The sequence below is a fragment of the Anomaloglossus baeobatrachus genome, chromosome 6 (assembly GCF_048569485.1).
Source record: "Anomaloglossus baeobatrachus isolate aAnoBae1 chromosome 6, aAnoBae1.hap1, whole genome shotgun sequence".
NCBI classification, from domain to species: domain Eukaryota; kingdom Metazoa; phylum Chordata; class Amphibia; order Anura; family Aromobatidae; genus Anomaloglossus; species Anomaloglossus baeobatrachus.
In genome coordinates, this window is record NC_134358.1 from 299,393,550 (window position 1) to 299,405,667 (window position 12,118).

At 43.1% G+C, this 12,118-nt stretch overlaps 1 protein-coding gene across 1 annotated transcript in view; it reads left to right on the forward strand.

The window, feature by feature from the left end:
• CTNNAL1 (catenin alpha like 1) overlaps positions 1-12,118 on the forward strand; it is a 321,643-nt gene that overhangs the window by 191,712 nt on the left and 117,813 nt on the right. Inside the window, exons 3-4 of the mRNA XM_075314887.1 lie at positions 8,261-8,448; positions 11,044-11,163. Of these exons, the coding sequence (XP_075171002.1) occupies positions 8,261-8,448; positions 11,044-11,163 (308 nt within the window). The remainder of the gene's footprint in view (positions 1-8,260; positions 8,449-11,043; positions 11,164-12,118) is intronic.

The following is a 12,118-nucleotide window of genomic DNA, read 5'->3' on the forward strand; positions in this document are numbered from 1 at the left end:
CATCTGGTTGACACTTGCATACATCAGATCTCACACACACACACACACACACACACCACATTCCATATCATTTCTCCCTGTGATCTCCCAGTAGCTGTGCTCCCCTACACCTGGCTGACACTCGCATACATCAGATCTTACACACACACACACACACACACACACACACCAACCACATTCCACATCATGCCTCCCTGTGATCTCCCAGCAGCTGTGCTCCCCTGTGTCTGGCCGACACAGTCACATATCAGAACACACACTCACACGGACAGCATACACTCATACATCAGATTACATACACTCTCACACACTCACAAAATCGCACATACCGGTACAATCGCGTGCACACACTCACAACATTTGGAGATGCCAAGTGCTTCTAGCCATGTGATCCTCCGACAGGTCCTGGAAGCTCACTGCACAGTGCACAGCGTTGCAGATCCTTACGCACACCAAGAAGCAAGCGATATCGCCGGATGTGTGTTCTGCCGCAGGATCTTAATGTGCTCCCCTGCTCCCGGTCGGCATCTGGTGAGTATGGGGTCTTCTATCTTCTTTCTTTAGGGGTTGTGCGCTGTCTATAATGAAGTGTCCTGCAGTGTCTTTAACTGTTTTACTTCTGCACGGACATTTCATTATTGACAGCGGCTAGGTCTTATTTTCGGGGGATATTTAAGCCTCCCTGAAAACTCCTGCTAGGTCTTATTTTTGGGGAAACACGGTAGTTCTGGGTCAAATTGAAACTGTCCGCTCTCAGAATATGGTGACACAATAATAATTAGTGTTATTTTTTCCATTAGAGTCGTAAAACATAAAAAAAGTACATTTGCTATTACTGTAATTTCCCTACGGGATAAAGTTACCTAGTAAAAATGGCCTTAGGTGTATGAGTGATTTTGTAGTTTGAAATGCCCCCCATGGCTTTGACTACTCTGGAGGAAATAAGTTGTACTACAAACAATCCCGTGTAGCTCTAGATTTATTCTCCTGACTCCTTCATGGTGGATTTTTACTGCTACTTTCTGAAACACTTGTCAGAAAAAATGTTATATGATAACACTATGAAAGTGTATGAAAGCGCTTTAATGCACAGGTAACTGTGATAATTGAATGAATTCTATGTACTTGCTCCAATTGATTGGACTTCCGTAGTCACTTAAGGCTACTTTACATGCTGCGACATCGCTAGCGATCTCATTAGCGATGTGAAATTCTAGATCGCAAGTGCGACCTGTCGAGATCGCACATGCGTAAAATGACCTATGTACGATCTCGAAAGATCGCACTTGCGCTCTAGAATTTCACATTGCTAATGAGATCACTAGCGATGTCGCAGCATGTAAAGTAGCCTTTACTCTGCCTGAGCACGACCTAGCTGCTACTCATCCAGTTTTCGTCAGGGGAGGATGACCTTGACTGAAGATGTGTCAATGACTGGATAGATGAAGCCCCCAACCTCTTAAATCTTTCCTATGAAGGGGCACAGGTTATTCCTGGGGACGTATTTTAGGTCAATAGTCATGAAAATGGTGAATATTTTGATAAAATATCATAACAATAAATAATTGCAACATATAAAATAAAAGTTGTATAATACAAGTTTGGTAAATGTGAATGTATGTATTGCCTTTTTATGGCATAAACTCCTACCCAAGGAAATGTGTGCACGCTCTGACAGTTCAGGGATGTCTAACTGCATTTTTTCACGCTGCTGTGTGTGAGTTAAAAAGAAGTGTCTAATACACACAGCTCTGCTGGAAACTAATAGGCTGAAGCTTCCTAGAGAGATGCTTTCACTTTACTCTGCGGAAACGGGAAACACAATGTTATTACAAGAAAAATAGCCGCCAGGATAGGAATATGAAAAAGAAATAATCGTGAAAGAAATATTCCTTATCAAAGATCCCATATAAATACAACTCAGAGTATGTATAGATAAGATGTTGTCGCTGAAATGGGTCATTTGTTTTGCATAATTTACTTTGCTTTTTAACATGGTGCTGCACATACTTGGGGTATTCCCATTGCGACTATTGTGGAATATCCTGTAGATACAGTATATTGCAAAAGTGAGTACACCCCTCAACATTTTTGCAAATATTTTATTATATCTTTTCATGGGACCACACTGAAGATATAGCACTTTGATACAATGTAAAGTAGTCCGTATACAGCTTGTATAATATGATGTGCCTTCTAAATAATGGAACACAGCCATTAATGTGTAAACAGCAACAAAAATGAGTACAGCCTTAAGTTAAAATGGCCAAATTGTGCCCAAAAGGTCAGTAGAGTTCAAGTTAAGCACTTTTTACCCTCAGTTTCTTTAGTAAGCCAGTGGTCATCTTGGAGGTGTGCTTGGGGTCATTATTAAGTTGGAATACTGCCCAGCTGCCCAATTTCTGAAGGGTGGAGACCAAATTCTGCTTCAGTATGTCACAGTACATGTTGGCATTCATGGCTCCCTCAGTGAACTGTAGTTCCACAGAGCTGACAGCACTCATGCAGCCCCAAACCTTATCACTCCCACCACCATGCTTGACTTTAGGCAAGGCACACTTATATTTCTTAAAGCTGAGTGGAGGATACCGGGCACCGCCGATCCCTGTATGGCTGACAAAGCTGTGCTTTCAGGCAGGTGGAGACCTGGGTGCGTGTCCCAAAGCAAAGGCGATATAAGATCCACAATGAAGAGATGAAAGGTCGCACTCCAAAGGTCGAATAAAATATTTTTCTTTTTATTCCACGATCACATCAGGGGTACAGGTAGTGAGGGAGGATGAGGGTGTGCCACGTCGGACGACGGCAGCCGTTTCGCAAGTAACCTTGCTTCTACGGGTCCAGACCCGTAGAAGCAAGGTTACTTGCGAAACGGCTGCCGTCGTCCGACGTGGCACACCCTCATCCTCCCTCACTACCTGTACCCCTGATGTGATCGTGGAATAAAAAGAAAAATATTTTATTCGACCTTTGGAGTGCGACCTTTCATCTCTTCATTGTGACACTTATATTTCTACTCCTGCCCACACACACTTCTTACTGTCTGAACTAAATAGGTTTACCTTGGTGTCATCAGACCACAGGACATGGTTCCAGTAATCCATGTCCTTAGTCTGCTTGTCTGCAGAAAACTGTTTGCGGGCTTTCTTGTACATCATCTTTAGGCTAGGTTCACACACTGCGTTTTTTTGCGGCAAAAAACGCACCCGCGTAAAAAAAAAGTGGCCAAAAACGCACGCGTTTTGCCGCGATTTGGTGCGTTTTTTTGCTGCGTTTTACTGCGTTTTGGCTCACTGCGTCTTTGTGTTTTTTATCAGTGAACAAAAAAAAAGGTCTGATGTCATTTCCTTTTTCAATGTGTTCTTCATTCTCCACTAGTGTATGCAGAAGAGCAAACAGCTGCAGAACTACAAGGCTCAGCATACTCCTTCCAATAGTGTATGCAGGAGAGCAGACAGCAGCTGCAGAACTACAAGGCTCAGCATGCTCCATCCAGGACTGTATGCTTGAGGGAGAGTCAAGGGGAGCAGACCTACAAGGCTCAGCATCCTCCATCCAATAGTGTATGCAGGAGAGCAGACAGCAGCTGTCGAACTACAAGGCTCAGCATCCTCCTTCCAGGACTGTATGCAGGATTTCTTTGCCCCCCCCCAAACAAAAAAAATGACGTGGGCTTCGCCATATTTTTGTATGCTAGCCGGGTACAGCAGGCAGGTATGGGCTGCCCCCAACCCCCAGCTGCCTATTTGTACCCGGCTGGGAACCAAAAATATAGGGAAGCCCTTTTTTTTTTTTTTTAATTATTTCATGAATTTCATGAAATAATTTAAAAAAAAAAAAATCACGTGAGCTTTGCCAATTTTTGAGTCCAGCCGGGTACAACTAGGCAGCTGGGGATTGGAATCCACAGTGCAGGGTGCCCATGCTTTCTGGGCACCCCCGCTGTGAATTGCAGTCCCGCAGCCACCCCAGAAAATGGCGCTTTCATAGAAGCGCCATCTTCTGGCGCTGTATCCAACTCTTCCAGCTGCCCTGATGCCGGGTGGCTCTATTTTTATTACAAATAAAACACAACACAATTAGTGACTCCATCTTTATTGAAATAAAGAAACCCCCTCCGCAGTAATCCTGGGTCAAGGGTCCCGCGCCGTCCAATCCGGATCCAATATCATCTGATCGGTTTGCTGGAAGGCAAAGTGAACAGATGATGTGTCAGGATCAAGGATGTGAATCACATCACACATCAGCTGATTGTATAAAAGCCGTTTATACAATCAGCTGATGCATCAGTGCGAAAAAAAAATAAAAAAAATTCTCACTTATGTGCTGATTACCAGCAGCTCCTGGAGCGATGGGGCGGGAATCTCCTGACGCATCCGCTGATAGCTTAAACCGGCCGGGCGCCCGTGTCACCGTGATACTTACGATCACCTGATGCGTCAGGTGACTGCATCAGGTGATCCATCGCCAGGTCCTGCATCCATCGGAGGTGTCCCAGCCGTCTGCACACAGCCGCAGCGGCGATACCGTGAGAGGAGATGGGAGCGGGCATGGCACCGGGACCCTGCAGACAGGTGAGTATAACTTTTTTTTTTTTTTTTTCTACTGTTAACTTTTGTTTTCGCAGCCGCTTTCACCTCCCGCCCAGACATGGCGCCGCACGGCAGCATACATGCACAGGACTGGAGGTGGAAGCGGCGGTGATGGTACCGGGAGGATTCACGCTTCTGTATTTACTGACAGAAGGAATCCTCTTCCTGTACATGTCACTTTACTACCCACCTCCTGCGTTTATAGCTGCGTTTTTGGTCTTAGAAACGCACCAAAACGCGGCTATTTGCGTTTCTCATTGCGTCTTTCAACATCCCATTGCACTCAATGGATGAAAAGTGCAGTGAAAAACGCGGGAATAATTGACATGCTGCGTTTTTGTGGCACCACAAAAACGCAGCTGAAAAAAAACGCTGTGTGCAGACAGCAAAAATGAAAACTCATAGACTTTGCTGGGGAAGCAAAGTCATGTAGTTTTCTGAGCAAAAACGCACCCGAAAACTGCGCAAAAACGCCGCAAAAAACGCACTGTGTGAACTTACCCTTAGGCTAGGTTCACACACTGCGTTTTTTTGACGCTGCGTTTTTGTGCGTCTTTTGCGGCAAAAACCGCACAAAAACGCACCCGCGTCAAAAAAACGCGGCAAAAAACGCGCGTGTTTTGCCGCGATTTGGTGCGTTTTTTGCTGCGTTTTGCTGCGTTTTTGCTCACTGCGTCTTTATGCATTTTTTATCAGTGAACAATAAAAAAAAGGTCTGATGTCATTTCCTTCTTCAATATGTTCTTCATTCTCCACTAATGTATGCAGGCGAGCAGACAGCTGCAGAACTACAAGGCTCAGCATACTCCATCCAATAGTGCATGCAGGAGAGCAGACAGCAGCTGCAGAACTACAAGGCTCAGCATGCTCCATCCAGGACTGTATGTTGGAGGGAGAGTCAGGGGGAGCAGACCTACAAGGCTTAGCCTCCTCCATCCAATAGTGTATGCAGGAGAGCAGACAGCAGCTGTCGAACTACAAGTCTCAGCATCCTCCATCCAATAGTGTATGCAGGAGAGCAGACAGCAGCTGTCGAACTACAAGGCTCAGCATCCTCCTTCCAGGACTGTATGCAGGATTTCTTTGCCCCCCCCCCAAAAAGAAAATGACGTGGGCTTCGCCATATTTTTGTATGCTAGCCGGGTACAGCAGGCAGGTACGGGCTGCCCCCAACCCCCAGCTGCCTATTTGTACCCGGCTGGGAACCAAAAATATAGACAAGTCCTTTTTTTTTTAATTATTTCATGAATTTCATGAAATAATTAAAAAAAAAAAAAATGACGTGAGCTTCGCCTAATTTTTGTGTCCAGCCGGGTACAACTAGGCAGCTGGGGATTGGAATCCACAGTGCAGGGTGCCCATGCTTTCTGGGCACCCCCGCTGTGAATTGCAGTCCCGCAGCCACCCCAGAAAATGGCGCTTTCATAGAAGCGCCATCTTCTGGCGCTGTATCCAACTCTTCCAGCTGCCCTTATGCCGGGTGGCTCGCTGGGTAATAATGGGGTTAGGGCTAGCTGTATAGCTGGCCCTAAGCCCGAAATTGATGGTGTCACGCCAATATTAGACATGGCCACCATGAATTTCTAGTAAAGATAAAAAAAAAACACAACACACAGAAAAATATTTTTATTAGAAATAAAACACAACACAATTAGTGACTCCATCTTTATTGAAATAAAGAAGCCCCCTCCGCAGTAATCCTGGGTCAAGGGTCCCGCGCCGTCCAATCCGGATCCAATATCATCTGATCGGTTTGCTGGAAGGCAGAGCGATCAAATGTCAGGTTCTAGGGGCTGAAGCACATCACACAGCAGCTGATTGTATAAAAGCCGGTTATACAATCAGCTGATGCATCAGTGCAAAAAAAAAAAAAAAAATACTCACTTATGTGCTGATTACCGGCAGCTCCTGCAGCGCAGCCTGATCCCGTCCGATCGCTGCAGGAGCTGCCGGTAATCAGGGATGAAGTCTCCTGACGCATCCGCTGATAGGTGAAGCCGGCCGGCCGCTGGCGTCAGCCCGAGACTTACGATCAGCTGATGCGTCAGGTGACTGCATCAGGTGATCCATCGCCAGGTCCTGCATCCTGCAGGCATACGTACCCGGGAAGACTGCACACTGCCGGAGCGGCGATACCGTGACAGAATCTGGGAGCGGGCATGGCACCGGGACCCTGCAGACAGGTGAGTATAACTTTTTTTTTTTTTTTCTACTGTTCACTTTTGATTGCCGCTTCCACCTCCCGCCCAGACATGGCGCCGCATGGCAGCATACATGCACAGGACCGGAGGTGGAAGCGGCGGTGACGGTACCGGGAGGATTCACGCTTCTGTGTTTACTGACAGAAGGAATCCTCTTCCTGTACACGTCACTTTACTACCCACCTCCTGCGTTTATAGCTGCGTTTTTGGTCTTAGAAACGCAGCAAAACGTAGCTATATTTGCAATTTGCGTTTCTCATTGCGTCTTTCAACATCCCATTGCACTCAATGGATGAAAAGCGCAGTGAAAAACGCGGGAATAATTGACATGCTGCGTTTTTGTGGCACCACAAAAACGCAGCTGAAAAAAAACGCTGTGTGCAGACAGCAAAAATGAAAACTCATAGACTTTGCTGGGGAAGCAAAGTCATGCAGTTTTCTGAGCAAAAACGCACCCGAAAACTGCGCAAAAACGCCGCGAAAAACGCACTGTGTGAACTTACCCTTAGAAGAGAGTTCCTTCTGTTATGACAGCCATGCAGACCAATTTGATGCAGTGTGCGGTGTATGGTCTGAGCATTGACATGCTGACCCACCTCCACCCCTTTAACCTCTGCAGCAACGCTGGCAGTAGTCATAAGTCTACTTTGAAAAGACAACCTCTGGAAATGACACTGAACACGTGCACTCAGCACCTTTAATAGACCATGGCGAGGCCTATTCTGTGTGAAGCCTGTCTTGTTAAACTGCTGCATATTCTTGGCCACCATGCTGCAGTTTAGTTACAGGGTGTTGCCAATCTTCTTATAGCCTAGTCCATTGTTATGTAGAGAAACAATTCTTTTTTTCAGATCTTTAGAGAATTGTTGGCCATGGGATGTCATGCTGAACTTCCAGTATGACAGGGTGTGTGAGCGATAACACCGAATTTACCACAACTGCTCCTCATCCACACCTGAGACCTTGTAACACCGATTCACATGACATCGGGAGATAAAATGGCTAACTGGGCACAATTTGGCCATTTTCACTTATCAATGAACTCACTTTTGTTGATAGTGGTTAGACATTAATGGCTGTGTTGAGTTATTTAGAGGGCACCAAATTTACACTGTTATACAAACTGTACACTGACTACATTGTATCAAAATGTCATATCTTCAGTTTTGTGCTATGAATAGATACAATATTTACAAAAATGGGATGGGTGTACTCACTTTTAGGATATACTATATGCCATATACCTCTAATAGTGGGGGAGCACACTCTTTCCCAACTCGGACAGCTTATTTGTTTATTAACTCTTACAGCAATAGTGAACACAAACCACACTGTATGTAATAAGTAAATACATCTAATAAACAACACAATAAGTCTTTAGACATTTATATGCCTATAGTTTTATTCTGCACTATGCATCCGATCTAATGAAAATTGAAATCATAAGGTTCTTTTCTCTTTTTTCAGGGGAAACTATAGCACAATTGACAGATATGAACATTGGGGAACATCCTGACCCTGATGGAGGAGTAACCATTTTTACTGATAAGACCGGAGTGGTAAAAGCTGCTAGACTTCTGCTTTCTTCAGTTACTAAGGTGCTAGTGTTGGCAGACAGGATCGTCGTTAAACAAATTATCACTTCCCGAAACAAGGTACTTAAGTTTCTTTTAATGGGCACAATCCATTTGCAGAAGAAAGATGTGTTTGTGCAGCGTTATCGATGACATCAGAATATATTCTTTCTGAGTAAACAAGCATCGCATGCAATTATCTTTTCACATTTGTGATATGGCTTCCATGTTAGGCATTTTACATTTTGATGCTTTTGTTACAAGGAATATTAGAGCTTTTTAAAAGACATTACTCCAGTTTTTAGAGTAAAATTTCAGCTTTTATAATGCTGTATTCTGAATAATTGAGATTCGCCATTACACTTGGTACATGACTATTCAACTGATGTTATAAAAAAAAAAAAAAAATGTTCCTTTGCAAGATCCACTTTGGAAATCTGACAATAGAGCACCAGTAATAAGATAGGGAAACCTAGTAGTAGGTTCAGTATTATAAAACACTGCTATCATAGGAAAAAAGAGACTAAATCAACCAATGCCGAGTCCTACAGAGAGAGATAACCAGTCACTGATACAGTAGATAGCGGAAGGTCCGGATAGGATGATTCCCCTCCTTCAACAGTTCAGGTGCTGTTTTTGGAAGAAAGCAGCTTTTCTTCTTCTAAAGGTACATTTACCCTGACCAATTATCGAGAATGACCATTCCTTGGATTGCATAGTCTAAACAGGTTGCCAACCACCTGTTGAAGAAATAAAACGATCATCAGGTGAAATTTGTCTTTTCTGCTACACAAAAAATCATGGTTTTCGACAGCACATATAAACAGGACTTGTGCTGCCGAAAACAATGGCAGCCTACATGCAATGAACGATCTATTACAGATTGCTCAATGTGCATCATAAAAGCGGTCGGCCGGTGTAAACAGGCGCTAAATGACCGCTGATCAGTGGACAGGTTGCCATTTTTAGTGCTGCCGGTCAGTTAGTGGACATAAAACCTAATTTTGTCCAAACAGTGATAAGGAGTAAGCTTTATTCTTGGATTGTTCTAATTCTCAGTTATCTGTTATGTGGCATACAGCATATCTACCTTCATGTGTAATTTCATTTACTGTAGCCCATTTTACGGCAGCCTAGAGCCACTCACTTGCCGAAAGAACTGAAAGCAGGGATATCCCTTCTAATACACGGACATTACCCAGCTGGACTATTGATTGAAGCTGTTGGATATGTGAGTGCAGATCACAGAAACCTTGTTCCTACAGATTGGATACTACTTTATTACCGGATTCTATTGATTCAGAGGCTGCAGTTATGTTTGTACTATATTTCTTGAGACCCCAAGACATCTGAAAACATTGTTATACTCTTTGCTATAATGTGTGGAAGTTGTAAGAGATTAATCACTATTTCAGCATTAACCAATGATATTATATGTTACTACATTTGAGCATGTACTTAAAGGGAGCCTATAAGGTTGAAAATGGTATCCGATCTGCAGACAACTGAGAAGTTGATCAGATTGATATACATTTTTTAGAAACATTTTCAGAAAACCTTGTATTTTATTCCTTGAAATCCATGGTGTTTGTATATATGAGTCCAGTGGGCGGTCCTATTCAGTGATTGACAGTCTTTCCTTTATGACTGTACATGCAGAGATGGCGGTCAATCACTTGTAGGACCGCCCACTGGACTTATTGTTTACAGATTCCAGGGTTTTCAGTGAATAAAATAGATTTACTGAATCTTGTGCAACAAACCTATGTATCATTCTGCTCATTTATTGCCTGAAAGTTGTCATATAGTAAAAGCATTGCTTCTGGAAGCCTCTTTGTACTTTGTAAAGGTTTGTTGGGTTTGGGGGCACTGGATTTATCCTATTTGCAATCAATTTTCAGTTCACTTAGAACTATTAGGCCTAATTCAGAAATGTATTTTTGTTCATGATCATAAAAAATGGTACCAGTGTCATCAGTGGATCTGAGCTTCATCAGTGTTTGGTCTGTGTGTCAGTTTTTACGTTTTAGTGATTTTACCAGATGGATAAATAAATGACAAAGCTTCTCCTATCATTTGCAATGTTAATCAGCAACTGTATACTGATGTCATCCATATGCAATCTGTGATTTTCATGGACCCATAGACTTTTATTGGAACTTTTCATCCATACCTTGGATGAAAATCGGACATGTCTCCATAGACACACTTTCCGCAAAAAGAAACCCTGAGCAGTGAACAGCCCCAGTACAGTGGGTACATGTTCTATCTGTGGATCTCATGGATGTCTGAATGAGGCCTTGCAAGCGTTATAATATAGTAACTAACATGGTAAGATCTCCTGTATTTACACGTCCTCTTCACTGGAACGAATGGTGACTGATCCCTCTACATCCTTGCTGTATGATAGTTGAGTAACACTGACAGAGATCATTAATCCTACCTACTGATGCTTTTCCGTACCTGAGGATATGAATGTTATTTGAATTTCATATTACGGTACATTAATATTTATTACGAGTCTCGGCATACAAGTCATTTTATGACCAAAGAAATAGACGTAGTAAAATTATTTTGTAAAGCTTTTGTGCCCGGAGGTTTTGGCAGGTGACGTAGTGTAGAGATTTGTACTGTTTTAGTAGAAAATAAATGACTAAGTCTACTTGTTTCTTCCAGGTTCTTGCAACCATGGAGTATCTGGAGAAAGTGAGCAGCTTTCAAGAGTTTGTTCAGATATTTAGTCAGTTTGGGAATGAAATGGTGGAGTTCGCCCACCTTACCGGAGATCGGCAAAACGTATGTAAACTGTTTACACTTGGGGTAGAAACTAAGGAGCATTAGAGACTATCGCATTTCAGACTAAAATATTGTTATAGTTACCAGCAGAGCTAAACACATACCATGTCTGCACGGTGGCATCACCATTTTCCTTTACCTGCTATAACATGTGCTGTAATTTTTTTCTGAGCTATTAAACATGGAAGAACCGTGCCAACTTATCTTATTAAATTCAGAACGTGTTAGAACAGTGAATTAATGGTAGTTTCATGATACCTGCACTTCACAGCCATAGAAGAACATATAATGCCATGATCTGGTCAGCTTTCCCGGCAAATGTTCAATGCAATCCCCCTTTACCTGTCTTTCTGAATCACTATAAAATGAATTCAATTCGATGAAGGATTTTACGGTGGGGTCCAATCAGTGTGATAACCGTTAGACATTAATGTCATATACATGAGGACACCGGTGCTCATAGTGGAGATAACCTTTTGGATACTTGTATGTATTGGAAATAATTCTAGAAGACCGTAATTTTACTGAGCTCCCATTAGTAAAAGTAAAGGCTGTCTGCATTAGCCTGGATTCAGCAGTCTGTCTCAGCCATTCAATCTGATTTATTAATATTCTACCCTATGTAGGCATTGAATTTTAGCTCTACACGTCTGTACACTTGTTATTGAAAATGGCACAAAAGCATGTTGGGGTATAATTCGCAAAATTGTCTGCTTCTTGGAGAACTTACACTAGACAGTTTAAAAATATGTCCAATTGTACAGGGTGGGCCATAAGTATGGATACCCCCTTATAAAAAAAAAAAAGAGTAAAGTTGAATTCAAAATGGCAGCTTTGCAGATGACCGCCATGGGCGTCACCCAGCCTCAAATGTTTTGCCCCTCCCATGCATTTTATCAGGTGTATCCAGATTTATGGCCCACCCAGGGTGTATCCATACTTATGGCCCACCCTG